A 19,019-nucleotide genomic window follows, 5' to 3' on the forward strand; every position below is an offset into this window, starting at 1 on the left:
TGCAAGCTAAATCATAACCTTTATAACATCTGAAGCAAAACATAAGCTAACCCATCTGTGTATTCCAGCCCTCCTAAGCCTTTGGCCTACCTGTGTGGTGTAGCCTTTGGTTTAAAAAAATAAAAATCTCCTCCAAGTTTCCAGTCCTAGAATGGTCAGTGCTGTCATGGACTTCCGAAAAGCAATACCGATAAGAGTATTTTTTTTTCTTTACATTTTCAAATAAAGTAGCACATCCCATCGCTTTTACTTACCTGTATGATTCGAATGTCATCCGTATTGCATGCAAACATTTTGCATTTTAAACAAAGCAGTCGCTTGTTTTCCTCGCTGAGTTCTCTCGGCTTGAAATTCTTTTTGAAATCTCGCTGTTTCTTCTCTTCTTTTTGGAATCGAAGACTCTTAATTAAAACAAAAAAAAAATATCTGAACTCTCCTGATACAGCTTTTTTTTTTTTTTTTTTTTTTTTGGGGGGGGGGGGATATTTTTTATGCTTTGTGTTGAGCGCAGTGAGCATATTTTTGGTAATACATAAGATAAAGACGGATTTGGGGGTATTTCTATTTGTTAAGACTGTCATTTCCGTCAGCAGTCTTCATTCATTTCCCTTCTGGCACAAAATACGTTTGCATTATTAAAAGACTTTGGGCTCTTACTTCTGCGACTGTCCAGTAGTATTGGTATAGATTTCAGACATGATTTACACCAGTTTCCTTAGTTATAATGAGTAATTTTACAGCAAAATTTGATCAAAGTGTTCCTGCTCTGGCCTGCCTTGCTCTCCACCCACAGTTCTATAACATGGGGAGCTGTTCAAAAAAAATGGAGAGAGTGGCAGTTTTTGGTGTAAATATGAACCACACATGCGCCATAAAACTGGCATACTTATTTTAATAAATTTCCCTAATTACACCTTGTATACGGTTTCAGTTACAACATATGTACATATGCAACACATTCTTGTGTCCATTGACTAACTAGGTCACGTGTCAGGTTTTGTTCCTATGACAGTATGTTGCCTGGTTAGATTTGTGCGACTGCCACATTTACTAGACAGGACTCAACAGTGCTGAACTACCTTTATCATGTATTGCTATGATGTTCGGCTCAGCTCAGCCAGGCTTACACCAGTCACATGTCATAAAACCCTGCCATTATATGCCATGTATTTAATAACTGCTCCAAAAGTGAAGCATAAGAACTGTATACATTAAAATAAAGAAATATATATGGATCTCCTGAATTGAGTGTGAGTCTGCCAGGATGATCATTTTCTCTGATCCCAGTTCATTACAGACATCCTCCTGCCATTGATGGTGTAAGCACTGCCACTTTGCCAGCTGTAATAGTACATCAAGGCACGCCAACTACAGCTGTAACAAAGTTAAAAGGGATTTTCTGTTTCCATTGGCATTTTATGATCTATCCACAGGATAGACCATCAGTATCTTATCATTGGTGGTCTGACACCTGGACCTTGTACCGATCAGCAGATCCACTTGCCTCTGAGCGTAATAAGCAGCTCTGTTCCTATTCAAGCAATAGACAAAGAACTGCAGAAATCCTTCGATGCCACTATAGAGTAGACAGGGATGCAGCTCTGCGCCTGTTACTTGAATGGATGCAGAGCTGCTTTCAGCCCCATTCATAGAAGTAGCGTCCACAAATCAGATGCTTATGCGATTCACAAATTCTAAGTGTATTATAATGACAACTAAATCTCTTTCCACCAAAATAAAGCTTTTGCATTGAAGGTAATTTTCTACATTATACAGCAAATAGTACCTGTGCCAGAAATGTCATCTTGTCCTGTTTCTGCACCTGGGCCACGGCTTCATTCATCATAGTCTCGCATAACAAGTTATTTTGTTCTCTAACAGCTTGTTCTTTCTTACTTGTGATCAAGAAGCACTTGCTGTCTTTTGCTCTGCCTCGACCTACATGGTACATAGAGAAAAAAAAAAAAAAAAAATTATATATATATATATATATATATATATATATGTATATATTTATATAGATATATGTGTGTAGTCAAACCATTTTGAGACACCCATCCAAGATTGTATTTAAAAACTGATCTTCTGGACGATGTTGTTCTCTCACACGTGAGCAGTATAAAAAGTATAAGGCAGAATGATGTCACAGAAAAATTGATCTGAGAAGAGTAAGGCCTCGTTCACATCTGCGTTGGTATGCCTGGAGAGTCCGCATGAGCACTCCCCCCCCCCCCCCCCGAATGGAATACTGAACTCAACTGCAAGCGGTGTGCCAGTGAAAGCACACGGACCCCATAGACTATAATGGGGTCCGTGTGCTTGCCGCCAGATCTCTGCAAAGAACATGCGGACAGGAAAGTAGTTTACAATTGGCAAGCACATGGACCCCATTATAGTCCCTGGAGTCTGTGTGCTTCACTGTATACACAAATCCACTTTAGCTTTGCTGCTATGCCCAGGGAAGAGCTCATTATTGTAATTCCCTTTATTGGCTGTCCACCAATAGTAGTCTGCAGTTGGAAAGTGTTAATACCTTATGTATGTTGCGATCTATATTTTTCCTTTACATCTGTACCCTGCAAGAGCCCGTACTATTTTTTTTTTTCCAACAACAAACCTATACAAGGGCTTGTTTATTTGCAGGGCAATTTAAAAATGGCTCTAAACGGATAAGAGTGGACTGTTCCAACATTTAAAAGTCATCGATTAGTCGCTAAGTGGTTATTAGGTGGAAAAGGACACCTGTGTTATGGTCTCAGTTTGATCAGCCATCCAGAACTTGCCTTTCTATGTAACATTTCAGTCTGTCTCTCCTTTGCAAAGGGCTTCCTGAAAACTACAGGAATACATGAGCAGCATCTCTTACACCTCTTTGCACCAACTACCACCCATCTTGTTCCTCTGTATGTGCTTCCACTCCAGCCTGGAATTTTTTTTCCTAGCTTATTTCACTGGGGACACAGCCCCTATGGGTATTACACCCAGCCCCTGGGAGGCTAACACTAGGAACAAACACTAGAACAAAGGATGTCGTCTCTGGGCTATTCTCTCTCACAGACAGTGTTTAGTCAGTCTGTAGGAGTCGAATATGACCTTATTCAGGTGTTTCTGTCTTGCATCATTTTTATTTTATCTTTCTTCTACAAGTGCAGGGAGGTGTTTAATGTCTACGCCACACTAGTCACACCCCCCAGTCTCTCCAGGCACCTAGTCCCCTCTCTCCGCATCGGCGGGCAAATAGCCAGTGACCCTACTCCCATGTGCAAGGTTCACTGAGAAGATGCCAAAAAAGTGAGTATAAGATGGGTGAGTATGTGCTTCTCCTCCATCTCCCCGATTTTCTTTGGGAACCTTTGTTATCTGTTAGGCCTCCACTGGTCTTCTGTAGCTCCTGGGCTGTTTCTACTTTAATATCCAGTCTTTGCCGGGGACTAGGCCACATCTAGGTCTGCCCTTTGCTACCCCCTAGCCCCTCCAAAAAGGAAACTCCAAGGGGGGGGCTCTGCTCTCCTCAGGAAGTTATTTTTTCCTGTGTTTTTCTGCAGCAACCTGCATTTTCGTCAAGACGTCTCTGACTTTCCTGAGGAATACAGCACCTGCCCTACCTCTCTGTGCAGTCTTCCTGTAGCAGTTGGCAATTGGACCCCTTTCCTGTGGTCAGGTAGAATAACCCTCCCGGCCCCTCTGTGGCAGATCCTTGCCAGGGTATAAGTGACTTTGCTAGACTTAAACAGTCTGTGGTGGAAACTATCTACCGGTCTCTGTCCTCCTCCCTCTCTTCTGGTCGCTCCCCGGATAGGGCCACAACTCAGGCAGAACTTTCTCTCTCGCCAAGGCAGCATTTATAGTGGTCTCCTTCCTGTGACCTTCCTTCACCGCATCTTGGGCCAGCAAAGCATTCATTTCCTGCCTCAAACAGCTCCAGATGGGTCTCTTCAATGAGGCTACTCTCCAGGACAACCAGCTGCTTGTCAATCAAATCTTGAAGTAACTGTGTAATGCTTCCCTGTAAGCAGTTCGCCATTCAGCCAAGGAGACTGCAAATGCAGTGGCAATCCACCGTACTGTTTGGATCCCTTTGTGGAATGCTGATTTTCTTCAAAAAAGGTGGTCGTGGCCCTTCCCTTCTCCCGGGACGAATAGGACTGGAATTTTGGTAAGGGTCAAAAGAAACTTCTCTCTGAAACTACAGCTCTCTCCTCCCCTAGAGGAATTCTAAGCGCCAGCCACTTGCCTCCAGTCGATCTCAAGTGTTTTCGCTCAACCTCATGCTCTGGAGGACAATCTCCCTAGGACTCCCACTCCAAGAAGCCCTCTTTAAAGCCCATGCCTGCCTGGCAGTCCCACACCAAATCCTTCAGCCCTTCCTCTTCCAAGCCCTCCTCTGCATGAAGATATTCCCCCACTTGAATGGCGGACAACTGTTCTTCTCCAGAGATCTGGCTTTCCAGCGTCGATGTCCTGGTCTGAGAGGTGGTGTCGACGGCTACTCCATCAAGTTCTCCTCCTTTCCAGATGGAAGATTTTTTCCATTCACTTTGCACTCTTCTCCAAGCCGTCTCTACGTTCCAGCAGCAGATAATCATCACCCCTGCTCCTGCTTCAGAGTGTTTCCGGGGTTACTATTCCAATCTGTTCACTGTTCCCAATAAGGATGGGCTCTCTTCGCCCCATCCTGGACCTGAAGGGGCTCAGGAGGTTTGTCTGTGTTCGCAGGTTCCGCATATCCCTGTGGTCAGTTGGTGGCATCCCTGAAAACAAGCAAATTTCGGTCATAAATCACCATGCACGAGACTTACCTCCACATTTCCATTGTGCTGTGCCATCAGCGGTTTCTTCATTTTGGAGTTGGTTTGTGTCATTTTGTCACTCTCCCCTTTGGGCTGGCCTCCACCCTCCAAGTATTTACCAAGGTGATGCATCTCTCTAATGGGCCACCCTCCGTTCCAGAGGAGTTGCTGTGATTCCACACTTGGATGACCTCCTGGTGAAAGCTCTCTCCAAGATGGACAACCTGACCAATTTGCAGATCCCCATGGACCTCCTTTGCCGGTTCGGATGGCTCATCAACAATGAAAAGTCCTGTCCCGTGCCTTCTCAGCATATGGAATTTCTTGGCATGATCTTCAATACCCAACAGGGTGAGATTCTCCTCCCAGAGTCCTTCTGTCTGGTGTGTCCCACCATCAGAGGAAACTGCCGTGTTCTCCTCACTTCTGTATGCGGGTCCTGGGCACAATGGTTTTGACCTTCGAGGCCATGCCTTTTGCACAGTTCCAATCACATCCTCTGCAATTGGCAAGTCTAGCCTGCTGAGACAAGTCTCTATCCAGCCAGGACCGCCTGATTCTCTTACCTTCCCTGGTTTTTCGAGAGTTTCTTTGGTAGCTCTTCATCACAGGAATCTCTCAAGGGAAGCCCTTTCTTCCCCTCCGTTGGTAGGTGATTTCCACCAATGCCAGTCTTTCCGGCTGGAGAGCGATCTTCGGTGCCTTGACCATTTGGGGCCTGTGGTTCTCCCTCCAGATCAACCTGTTGAAACTGATAGCCATCTTCTTAACCCTGTCTCATTAGACCTCTCTTCTTCAAGGGAGTCCGGTCAGAGTCCATACCAATGACTCCACTGCGGTTGTCTACTTGGTATCAGGCTTCTGCCACAGGTCAGCAAAGCTGCTACTTGGACCTCCATCCACACTTTCAAAAGTTTTACCAGATCCAATCTGTGGCTTCTGCAAATGCCAGTTTGGGTCATAAGGTTCTGCGCTACGTTGTCTGCATGGCTGTGTAGTTCCCACCCTCCGGGAATGCTTTGGGACATCCCATGGTGCTGTCTTCCCCAATGACTTACTGTAAAATCCATTTCTTATTGTATTCACTGGATAACACAGATCCCACCATTGAATTATTGTTCCTGCCTGAGCTGTTTTTGTTCTTTTCGGATTCAGGACATGTTGGTTCCCGTTTGGATTTTTTTTTGAGTCGCTCACCTACTGCTGCAGTACAAACTGACTAAACAGTGTCTGTGAGAGGTATAGCCCAGAAATGAAGCTTTGATGCCTCCTAGTGTCCTAGCGGCCGCTGTGTCCCCCAGGTACGGACAGCTCCCTTAATAAAAGCATGGGTCTCTAGTCTGTTGGGTCTTAGACAATACATCTATAAATTGGAAATTATGCATTGCAATGTCCCTCCAGCCACTAACAAACTAATCACCCTGAACTTTGGCTTTCAAACTAGTGATAAATACCTTCCCCACGTAGGCATTAACCTTTGCAACTCTCATAATGTACACTTCAAATGTAATTATGCTATATTGATTCCCAAACACTTGTCAGAGCTGATGGCATGGCCCCACCCTTTCCTGGATAGGAGAAGTTCATTTAGTTAAAATACCGTAGTCACTCTGCCCCGTATTCTCTACTTTTTCTGCACTGTCCCAAACCCAGTTTCCTATGCTTCCCTAACTACCCTTCAAACCAATATATTTAACATTATATTATATGGGCTTACAAAAAAAAACGCGAATAAGATGATGTATTATGTATTTCCATAAGAGAGTGGGAGGCCTATCGGTTTCCCATCTATTTAAATATTATATAGCCTCCTGACTCTCTCAAAGTGCTATCCATCCCCAATGGGTAACATTAGAATCCGTATTGGTTTCTCCAGCCTCTTTGCAAGCTCTTTTAGGGGCCCCTCAGTCAATGGCTCGTACCCTTCCGGCAGCCGCTAAGGTGATGGAAATATATGTTGCAATTGTGGTGGAGGGTTTGCTTTCCGTATGGATTGCAAAGCTCAATTTCCTCCCTCATAACATTGTTCCACAATCCCCTTTTTCCACCTGGTCTCTTCCCAGAGGTGTTTATTTGGAGGAGGCACGCATGGTTTCGCTGTCCAATTACTTCTTCAGCAGATGGTGGGTCCTCACCATAGAATTACTTCATTAGAACGTTTTTCCTGCCTCCTGTCGAAGGGTTTCAAACTTCCCAGATTATCTACGTCTTATGCTCTCACCCCACTCAGTCTGGAGTTGTCCCCAACTAGCTTTGAAAGATAGTGACTGCTTAGAGCGACGGATACGTGCCTCTCCTCTCTTTTATATACAGCTTGCTCAACTTCCCACTGCTTGACAGTAAGCTTGACTTTATGGTGGCCTGGGAGCAAAATGCCGACACTACATTACCCCTGACTAGAGATGAGCGAACAGTGTTCTATCGAACAAATGTTCGATCGGATATCAGGGTGTTCGCCATGTTCGAATCGAATCGAACACCACGTGGTAAAGTGCGCCAAAATTCGATTCCCCTCCCACCTTCCCTGGCGCCTTTTTTGCACCAATAACAGCGCAGGGGAGGTGGGACAGGAACTACGACACCGGGGGCATTGAAAAAAATTGGAAAAAGTCATTGGCTGCCGAAATCAGGTGACCTCCATTTTAGACGAATAGTGGATTTCAAATCCGGGTCATATGAGAATGTGAACTTTGTGACTATGAGACAGGGATAGCTGTACAGGCAGGGATAGCTAGGGATAACCTTTATTTAGGGGGGAATGTTATTAAAAATAACTTTTTGGGGCTCTATCGGGTGTGTAATTGTGATTTTTGTGAGATAAACTTTTTCCCATAGGGATGCATTGGCCAGCGCTGATTGGCCGAATTCCGTACTCTGGCCAATCAGTGCTGGCCAATGCATTCTATTAGCTTGATGAAGCAGAGTGTGCACAAGGGTTCAAGCGCACCCTCGGCTCTGATGTAGCAGAGCCGAGGCTGCACAAGGGTTCAAGCGCACCCTCGGCTCTGATGTAGGAGAGCCGAGGGTGCACTTGAACCCTTGTGCACCCTCAGCTCTGCTACATCAGAGCCGAGGGTGCGCTTGAACCCTTGTGCACACTCTGCTTCATCAAGCTAATAGAATGCATTGGCCAGCGCTGATTGGCCAATGTATTCTATTAGCCTGATGAAGTAGAGCTGAATGTGTGTGCTAAGCACACACATTCAGCTCTACTTCATCGGGCTAATAGAATGCATTGGCCAGCGCTGATTGGCCAGAGTACGGAACTCGACCAATCAGCGCTGGCTCTGCTGGAGGAGGCGGAGTCTAAGATCGCTCCACACCAGTCTCCATTCAGGTCCGACCTTAGACTCCGCCTCCTCCAGCAGAGCCAGCGCTGATTGGCCGAATTCCGTACTCTGGCCAATCAGCACTGGCTAATGCATTGTATTGGCGTGATGAAGCAGTGCTGAATGTGTGTGCTTAGCACACACATTCAGCTCTACTTCATCGGGCTAATAGAATGCATTGGCCAATCAGCGCTGGCCAATGCATTCTATTAGCGTGAACTGAGTTTGCACAGGGGTTCTAGTGCACCCTCGGCTCTGCTACATCAGATTGCTACATCTGATGTAGCAGTGCCGAGTGTGCATCAGATGTGTAGTTGAGCAAAACTGACTCAGCACTGCTAAGTCTGCATTCGCATAGGAATGCATTGGCCAGCCTTCGGCCAATCAGCGCTGGCTCTGCCGGAGGAGGCGGAGTCTAAGGTCGGACCTGAATGGAGACTGGTGTGGAGCGATCTTAGACTCCGCCTCCTCCAGCAGAGCCAGCGCTGATTGGCCGAATTCCGTACTCTGGCCAATCAGCACTGGCTAATGCATTGTATTGGCGTGATGAAGCAGTGCTGAATGTGTGTGCTTAGCACACACATTCAGCTCTACTTCATCGGGCTAATAGAATGCATTGGCCAGCGCTGATTGGCCAGAGTACGGAATTCGGCCAATCAGCGCTGGCTCTGCTGGAGGAGGCGGAGTCTAAGATCGCTCCACACCAGTCTCCATTCAGGTCCGACCTTAGACTCCGCCTCCTCCAGCAGAGCCAGCGCTGATTGGCCGAATTCCGTACTCTGGCCAATCAGCACTGGCTAATGCATTGTATTGGCGTGATGAAGCAGTGCTGAATGTGTGTGCTTAGCACACACATTCAGCTCTACTTCATCGGGCTAATAGAATGCATTGGCCAGCGCTGATTGGCCGAATTCCGTACTCTGGCCAATCAGCACTGGCTAATGCATTGTATTGGCGTGATGAAGCAGTGCTGAATGAGTGTGCTTAGCACACACATTCAGCTCTACTTCATCGGGCTAATAGAATGCATTGGCCAATCAGCGCTGGCCAATGCATTCTATTAGCGTGAACTGAGTTTGCACAGGGGTTCTAGTGCACCCTCGGCTCTGCTACATCAGATTGCTACATCTGATGTAGCAGTGCCGAGTGTGCATCAGATGTGTAGTTGAGCAAAACTGACTCAGCACTGCTAAGTCTGCATTCGCATAGGAATGCATTGGCCAGCCTTCGGCCAATCAGCGCTGGCTCTGCCGGAGGAGGCGGAGTCTAAGGTCGGACCTGAATGGAGACTGGTGTGGAGCTATCTTAGACTCCGCCTCCTCCAGCAGAGCCAGCGCTGATTGGTCGAGTTCCGTACTCTGGCCAATCAGCACTGGCCAATGCATTTCTATGGGGAAAAGTTAGCTTGCGAAAATCGCAAACTGACAGGGATTTCCATGAAATAAAGTGACTTTTATGCCCCCAGACATGCTTCCCCTGCTGTCCCAGTGTCATTCCAGGGTGTTGGTATCATTTCCTGGGGTGTCATAGTGGACTTGGTGACCCTCCAGACACGAATTTGGGTTTCCCCCTTAACGAGTTTATGTTCCCCATAGACTATAATGGGGTTCGAAACCCATTCGAACACTCGAACAGTGAGCGGCTGTTCGAATCGAATTTCGAACCTCGAATATTTTAGTGTTCGCTCATCTCTACCCCTGACCAAATGGGTCGACTGTTGCACATCCATTGGCAAAGGCAGTTGGCAGGTTATCCTCATAGAAAGTGCTTCATAGGACATATCTGGTCCCCCATCAGTTTCATTGTTTTTGCCAACTGTTTCACTCCTCTGTTTTAGGGGTTGTAATGCTGCAGGTACTATGTGTGGTGGTCCTGCCCTCTGGCCCACCACTATTGGCTAGGAGGTTACATCAACAGATCATTCTCAAAAACAGGTCCTGTACCAGGTGTCTGCCGATGCTGTTACTAAGCTGTGGATTACACGTAGCATAAGAGCATCAGCTGACACCTAGTAGCCTACAGATTTCCATGAGACCTCTGACTTACAGTACTGAGAATTAAATACTCCTGATGCAGCAGTGCTATTAGAACAGGAATTGTAACTTTGCTTTAGCCCAGTGGTTCTCCACCTGAAGTATGCATGCCCCCAAAGGTTACATTGCTGTGGTAGGTGAACACCCATGCCTGAAATATTTACTTTTCCAAGCACAGTGAGTGATTCCATCAGTACTTTTGGAAGTGCTCACTGAAGTTATAGGGGCCCGGGGGACCGAGTTGCATTCGGTACTTATCTCTCTGCTACAGGGCCTTCTGAAAAGTTGGCACTCTGTCCCCAGAGCAGAGTGGAGAGCATTGATCGCAGTCTACCACTCACTCTCGGGGGCGTCTGTAGCTATAATTCGAACTTCCATTAGTACTGAAGAAAGTGATTGTAAAGTAAAAATGGCACCCATGGGAGATCAGAAAAAGAATGGAGCAGTGGTAAGTAATGAAAGCTGTTTACCACTCGCTCGCTCCTTAACCATCACAAAGCATCATAAATGTGAGGGCCATTATATTATATTATATTAAGAGTACTTTAATCACCATAGGGTAGTATGCCACTGTGGGCAGGGCCTCCTACAATCATACATCTACAGGCTGAGAAATCCAGCGCTTATGCAGACAGACACTTAGTAGTGTGAAAGTAGCCCAATACAAAGAGTCCCTTCCCTGTGGACTTCCTTCTTTACCAGTAGTATGTTACAACAGCTGAGCTGACTGCAACACACAGGGAATATGTAAAGCATGGATGGATCTATACCACTTAACAAAACTATAGCTCAAAATAATGCCAGTATTGAGTTAGTGGTACCTCTGACTTGGATCATCTTGGTGACATTGCCAACATACTCGTACAAAAGGACAAGATTACATGCAGGTATATCGATGCCTTCATCAGCCACTGATGTAGCGATCAGCAATTTGCTCTCTCCAGAGGTTCTAAATGTTTCCAGAGCTCCTTTCTGACTAGGGAGAGACATTCCTAAAACAAGAGGAAATTGTGTTTATAAGTAGATGTTGTTTTTGTTGCTAATCAAACAAAAAATTTGTCTGCTTGACTGTAAGGATGGATGACAGCCAAAGGCACATACAAATGGTCCCCAGGTCACACTACCTTGAAGTCACAATGTATAGCAGTGCTATTCTATTCAGGAGGGGCAAAAAAAGAGAGAATAGAAACTCATCTCTATACAGCAATTGGTTCACAACCATTGTTCAGTCATATATCAAGACAGAAATTTGAAACAGTCCTTTGCTTGCTTGGTGGTGTTTGGAAGAGTTGTAATGAATTTCTCCCACATAAGGAAAAGTTTTGGCATCACCTTTGTTTAATACAGTTTCTGTCCAGTCCATCTTAAAAAGAAACTCAACTTTGTGGGAGATGATCGCGCCTAACAATGGAGTATGGATTTATGGGTAGTTGCGGCCTAAACAAAAAGAAGCTGCTGTTGGGTTGGAGGAGAATTGGTATAAGCTTGGGCTTCAGTGAAGTTAAAGATGGCCCAGGCAGGAGACAGCTGAACAGAAATGTCATAAGTGTCCCAAGTAATAAGAGGACATTCCCATAGACTGAAAAAAATCAGCATTATGTAAGGAACACCTTAAATAGAAATACCGTAAGTAGCTGTGTATATGACATTTTAGAATGAAGCAGATGTGAGGTATAAGCTCTTTGCAGAACCAGCAAAGCCATAGTGCAAAAGACATTGAAAGACATTGTGTTTTAAGGAGGGCCATTTTAGTAGCACTATTACATTACGCTAGGTTCACACTTGCGTTCAGGTTTCCGTTCAGGAGTCCCCTTAAAAAAGCGGTTACCCTCGGAAACCTGAACGCTTCATAGACTATATTGGAGTCTGCTGGGTTTCCGCCCAAAAACGGTGGAAAAATGCGGAGAGAGAGGTCCTACTTGCAGGACTTTTCTCTCCACATTTTTAAAGTTGAATGGGGAATGCTACCCCGAGCGCCACTGTGAACCTAACCTTAGGGGACACTATAAATGACTTATTTTTTAGAGGTCCAGTGTGAGAATGTACAACAAAAGTAAGCAACTTGAGATATGTGGACAACAAGAAGTCTTCAGAAATAAGTCATGGCCAAGAAAAGTCTTCATAAAGGCCTGGACCAAAAGGAGAAGCAAAGAAAGCAGCCTACTTTAATCAGGAGATGTTAGCTATAGTTATGTTATGAACTTTGTTTTATGTTATAAGTTTGGTTCATCTAATGTATTTATGTTGTGAGCTTGCTTTTGGTACTGTATTTATGTACTTAGGTTAGTTCTGGCATTGTATTTATGATATAAGCTTGGTTATTACCGTATATACTCGAGTATAAGTCGAATTTTTCAGCCCAGTTTTTGTGCTGAAAAAGCCCCCCTCGGCTTATAATTTTTTTTTTTTTTTTTTTTTTTAGGAGGGGGGTCTATGACCAGCCACAATATTAATGTACAGAATCTCCCATAAAATAGTGCAAAAGAAAAAAAAAAAGAAGATTTAAAAAAAATTAAAACATAAAAGTTGTAAATCCCTCCTTTCCCTAGACTACATACAAAAGTAGAAAATTACTGTGACACATACACACATTAGGTATCCCTGTGTCTGAAAGTGCCCGGTCTACTGAATATAGGGGATCAGCAGTGCTCCTGTTCCGTCGGGAAAGGGTTAATAGGAGCACTGCAGATCCCCTATATTCAGCCAGACTGAATTCCAAGTGGGGGGAAGAAAAAACCCCAGTCCTCAAGCTCAGGGAAGGAGCAGACAGACAACCAAAACACCCCCTCCCCTTTCCCAGCACTTACTGCACCCAAAAACTCCGACCATTTTAATTTTTGAAATTTTCCAGTAGCTGCTGCATTTCTCCCCTAGGCTTATACTCGAGTCAATAAGTTTTCCCAGTTTTTTGTGGTAAAATTAGGGGGGACCTTTCCCGACCCGGCTTATATTCGGGTCGGCTTATACTCGAGTATATACGGTATGTTGTAATTATGATGTGAGCTTGCTTTAGATGCTGTATTTATGACATGAGCTTGGTTCTTATATCTATAAAAATACAATTCATTGGATATATTAAATTAATCATTCACCTCAATCTGAAAACAACTGCCTGATATAATAAAGGGTGATTTTAATTTGTTCTATCAGTGTATAAACAAGGGTTATAAAGCCATTACAATCCCATGCATTCAGGATTGTCCACTGGGATAAAGAGAATAAAGATGGGTATATCAGACCTAATATAATACTGTATATGCTGCACCCAGGTCCCATTGTATCACACCTCCTTCCATAGTCTATTACACTATCCTCAGTAGAACTGGAGATAAAAACTATAGCTTAGATGCCATACATATAGTTGCACCTATTAATGCACCTAATGCATTTTACATGCCCAGTACACAGGCATGTTCATCACAGCGGCTTATTTAACACTGTCTACCAAGAAGTATTTGGACACCCATGCAAATGAAGATATCTGCGGTCGTGATGTATGTCACGCCTTCCACCGTTAAATAGGTAACAGCATTGGCATTAGTGCATTGGCATTAGTCGCATGCAAGATGTTATAAAGTGCAGAGTTGTCCAATTTCAAGAAAGGGGTAATTGTCGGGTACCAAAGAAATGATCGACCCTTAAGGGACATAGCAAGCAAATTGAATTACCCAAAATTGACAGTGGCCTATGTGATTACGAAGAGGAAGGCGAATTGTCGAAATGTGCCCCGAGTCGGCAGACCCCCGAAACTGGAGATAGAGAGCGACGAGTGCTGGCCAGAGAAACCGCACCCAACCGATGGCTCACATACACCAGGAGTTTCACCAGACATCTGGGAGTATTGTGTCCATCAATACCATCTGTAAGGAAGCATCTGCTGGGTTCTATCAACTATTGAGTATGAAAAAATGTGGTTGTTCTATTCTACCACAAGTGTCCAAATACTTATTGGTAGACAGTGTATAGGCAGCGGAAGGATTTTTTAATTTTTTTTTTTTTTAAATAAATCCTTCCCTCATGACTCCCCTGTGCGATCGGCACTAATGCGCAGCCACAGACCGGAGACTGAACATCGGCTATTTAACAATTAAAGGGGTCGGCCACTTTCAGAATAATATTAAGCGACCAATATACTTTCTGCATCAATCTTTGGTTTTCTTGGTTTTCTAGATCTCTGCTTGCTGTCAGTCATTCCGTGACTTCCAGTGGATAAAAATCAGTCCGTGGGGGGCCACACGGTGGCTCAGTGGTTAGCACTGCAGCCTTGCAGCGCTGGAGTCCTAGTGTTCAAATCCCGCCATAGGCAAAAAACCCATCTGCAAGGAGTTTCTATGTTCTCCCCGTGTTTGCATGGATTTCCATCCCATATTCTAAAAAAGACATACTGATAGGGAAAAATGTTCATTGTGAGCTCTATGTGGGGCTCACAATCTACATTTAAAAAAAATAAAATCAGTCCATGGTCATGTGATGAACACAGGTGCACAGCTCGTTACAGCCAGTTATGTGATTATTGTGCTGACTATTACAAGGCGTGCACCTGTTTGTTCATCACATGACCACACACCTTATATCAAATGACAAAATAAAGGTTTTCTTCCACTAATGTAACTCTATTCACTTCTAGAGAACTGCAAGTGAAGTGAATGGAGCGGTAGCCAATTTTCCACTAGTGGAAAGAAAAAAGCTAGCGGCACCCATTGAAGTCAATGGGAGGCTTTTTTTCAGCGTGGAAAATTCAGTGCCAAATAAAGCGCCATTTTCCTCCATGTGAATGGACTCTCACCATCCGTGGACTAAAAGGCCTTATAGTGTCATGAGGCATCACAGAGGGTTCTGAATACCAGATGAATACACATCTTTTGCATTTGCTATACATATTCTTGTTATTTTATGTACCTAGTTTATCATGTCTTCTGTTCCTTCCCATTAAGATTTCCGGCTTCAAGAAGCTGAGTTCTGGAGTTTCCTCAATCCATTTTTTTAAAGCCTAAAAATAAAACATGGTATTAAGTTGCTGTAGGGGTAACTGTCTGAGCAAATTATTACAGTGCTTCCTCCACCATTGGGGCAACTTAAGGACATAATAAACTATCGATTCCCCAATAGAGTATTAATAATGCCATTTTCTTCAGTGGAAATGATCCATAAATAGAGCAGGGTAGTTTAGGAAAAGGTATCTCAGATTCCATTTGTTTTATCTATTACCAACTATGGATCTGTATTAACAGTATCCTACAGCAGCATTTCTTGAAGAATAAGGCTGGGTTCACACGGGGTTTTTTGAGCCGGGTTTGACGCGGAATCCACACCAGAATCCGGCTAAAAAATAAATAAAAAAAAAACGCCTCCCATTGAAATCAATGGGAATGCCGAGATTGGATGTCAGTGCACTGTGCTCCACCAGTGCACTGCACTGACATCCAGTCGCGGCTAGCCGTTTTTTGGACTGGAATCTGAGGCAGCCTCCGTGGCAAATTCTGGTCCAAAAAACCCTGTGTGAACCCAGCCTAAGGTGTGCTCCACCAGTTTTATTCACTTGTTAGGCACTGGTCCTCAACAGCTAAAGGATTACAATAATGCCCAAAGAGAGAATTTATTACCTTCTACACATAAGCTTAATGCTGAACTGAAAAGAGATAAGAGCACCACAGTTCTATGCTTCTGTACAATGCAAAAGTGACATGTTGTCGCTTTCACTGCTCTTCTCCTATTGCAGCTTTGCCATCATTTTCCTGACTGCGCCAACCCTTCTTTGCAACCTCAAGATGTTTCCTAGTGTCAGGGCCAAGATTCTCAGCTTGAAGGAGAAGCTACCCCTTTCTGCAGAGTTCCTACTCAGGAAAGTCATGAATGAAGCTGTCAAGCAACTCATCATCAGCACCCGCATCTATGGTATAGACTGTGGTATTTGTTTGACACTGCAATGTGGAATTCTATGCTGCACTGTAGTTTTTTTAGAAGTTTTGAGGAGATATTTTATTTTATTTTCAGTTAAACTCACCTCCACTAAAGCTCTGGTGTTCACAAACAGAAGGGTGCGGGTCTCAGGGTCCTCTTGGTAGGATTCCATTAAGATAAACTGTAGTTCATCCAGCTTTGGGTTTTCATTGTCATTTGAAATTTCCTTCAACTGTGGCAATTCAGCTGAAAGAAAATAATATAAAAGTAATGTCTGGTGAATATTGTCACATTGGAATATGGGCCCAAATCATTAACAGACAAACTGGGAAATACAAAAATCCCTCAACTAAATGGCAATTTTTTAACCCTTATAATGACACAGGACAGTTTGTACGTTAATGTTCAGTGACTTTTTCATATTTTCCTTCTCTATCTTCCAAAATTCAAAACTATATTAATTTTCTGTCCACTTAGTAATGCAAGGGCTTATTCTTTGTGTGATAAGATGTACTTTCATTTGCCACCATTTTGGGATACATATAATGTTTTTATTAACTATTATTTAAATTTTTTGTTGGTCCACCTGAAATAACACACAACTCTGTCATCATTTTTTGCATTTTGTTTTTACGGCATTCAATCTACATTAAAAATGGCATGGCAGCTTTGTCCGGTGGGTCATTACTAGAGATGAGTGAGTACTGTTCGGACCCCCGAGTATAATAACAGTGTTTGTGAAGCCCATGGCGTCACTTACCGATTCAGGCCCCTGCCAGGATTGGTAAGTAAATAGGGCCCATTACCAGCTGGAGCAACTCCAGCTGGTAATGGGCCCTATAAATACAAAACAAAAAAAAACCGCAGCGGTAGCGGATGTTGCTGGACCCCCTAATGTCCTGGGCCCTGTGGCAGCCGCTACCGCAGCTACCCCTGTAGTTACGCCCCTGGTACCAATGTCTGGTATGAATGACTTGCTGATCATTTTTTATTGTTATTTTTTGGGCAAAGCAAAGTGATCAAAATATGTTAATTTGCACATTGCAGTGTAAATTATTTTTTTTTGTGGTGTTCACCGTATGGGATAAATAACACTATTTTTGAATAGAGAGAGCTTATATGCACATGAGGATACCTAACATGTTTGTTTATTTTTGTTTATATTAAATATTTTTGTAATATAAAAGTGTGTTTTTTAAAACTTTGTGTTATTTTATTATTTATTTTTGTATGGTTTTACTAAGTGTTTGTGCTTTTTTTTTTTCACTTTTTACATGTCCCACAAAGGGACTTGAAACTGGAATCTCAGAACCCCAGTTCTATTTTCTGCAATATAGAGTATTGCAGGACATCGCACAGTAGTTCCTATGGGAACTGTGCATAGGAAGTCAGGAGGCCGTGGCCCGGTCTCCTGGCTGCCATGGCAACCCCTAGGAACCCGCCACCTTATCGTGGGGGTCCGAGGGGTGACGGGAGGTGGCAATGCTGCTATTGATCACAGCAACCAGTGAATTAATCCGCCAGAGCTGGAGTCTCTTCCGACTCTTTGTCGGCTGGGCCCGCCCCTCGGATGTATAATACAGCTGAGAGCAGAATGTAATGCTGCAGGTACAGCTTCTGTGCCCACGGCATTACAGCGCTGTAATAGTACTGAGCTGAGCTTGAACTATATACATGCTGCAATGTACTATTACAGCACAGAGTGGGAAGGGGTTATCAATATTTATATGAATCCTGAGTAAAAATGAATATAAGAAACACTGCAAATTATTTTATCCTCTCCCTTCCTTTCCTAACCTTACATTCACTCTAAAATATCTGTTTAATCAATAAAGCTAGATCAAAACGATCAACGCATTTCCCCATGCTTATCTTCAGGGTTCCTCAGGGAATTTATTAAGGCATAAGAGCCCTCACAGAGTAGTTACATTTGATTTAATTTATCGTCCGAGAAGCTGGTCCTTATAAGGCAATGTAACCAAAGTTATATCTACTATATCTAATGAACCAAAAAGATGCAAGTAGAATGACTACTCTTCTAAGTGTTACAAAAATAGAGATGATGGGGAGCAACACAGTGGCTCAGTGGTTAGCACTGCAGCCTTGCCGCGCTGGAGTCCTGGGTTCGAATCTGCCAGGAACAACATCTGCAAGGATTTTGTATGTTTTCCCCGTGATTGCATGGATTTCCTCCCATTCTACAAAGACATACTGATAGGGGAAAAAAATGTACATTGTGATCCCTATATGGGGCTCACAATCTACATAAAAAAAATAGTGATGATAAAAAAAACATTAACAAATTTCACAAATGTAATCAATAGATAACTCTTATTACTCTCATCTGTGTGAACTTCTGTGTGATAGTTATCTACTGATTGCATATGTTAAATTTAATGGCGTTTTTCAGCATCACTACTTTTGTTAAGTCTAGAAGACTAGTCATTCTACGTACGTGTTTTTGGCGTGTTAGATATAATAATTAGAGATGAGTGAACACTGTTCAGATCAGCCGATCCGAACAGCACGCACCCATAGAAATGAATGGAAGCACCTGTGACGCCGGCCGCCGGCAATGTCAGCGTCACAGGTGCTTCCATTCATTTCTATGGGTGCGTGCTGTTCGCATTGGCTGATCTGAACAGTGTTCGCTCATCTCTAATAATAATTAACTTAGGTAACACTGCCATATAAGGACCAGCTGGTTAGGTCATTAATGCAATCAAATGTAATCCTGAAGTAAGCAAGCGGAAACATTTTCGATATTTTCCTGTATTTTAATTGTCTTTCCAGATATTACATGTGTAGTTCTTCCTATTCTGTGATATGTCCACATCTGCGCCAGAGTCTCCGTTGGAGACTCTGTCACAGTATCTATATGAAAATTGGCGGAGAAAAAAGTACTGCACAGAGGACTTTTTCCTTTGCGGTTTTCAGTTTTAAAACAATCTCTAGAAATTCATATT

At 43.7% G+C, this 19,019-nt stretch overlaps 1 protein-coding gene across 1 annotated transcript in view; it reads right to left on the minus strand.

The window, feature by feature from the left end:
• The window catches only part of RIGI (RNA sensor RIG-I), a 49,853-nt gene that overhangs the window by 3,579 nt on the left and 27,255 nt on the right, over positions 1-19,019 (minus strand). The window contains exons 15-19 of the mRNA XM_075279983.1: positions 16,157-16,299; positions 15,052-15,142; positions 10,974-11,144; positions 1,787-1,938; positions 255-401 (exon numbers count right to left, since the gene is read on the minus strand). Of these exons, the coding sequence (XP_075136084.1) occupies positions 255-401; positions 1,787-1,938; positions 10,974-11,144; positions 15,052-15,142; positions 16,157-16,299 (704 nt within the window). The remainder of the gene's footprint in view (positions 1-254; positions 402-1,786; positions 1,939-10,973; positions 11,145-15,051; positions 15,143-16,156; positions 16,300-19,019) is intronic.

This window comes from Leptodactylus fuscus, chromosome 1, assembly GCF_031893055.1.
Source record: "Leptodactylus fuscus isolate aLepFus1 chromosome 1, aLepFus1.hap2, whole genome shotgun sequence".
In the NCBI taxonomy this organism is placed as follows: domain Eukaryota; kingdom Metazoa; phylum Chordata; class Amphibia; order Anura; family Leptodactylidae; genus Leptodactylus; species Leptodactylus fuscus.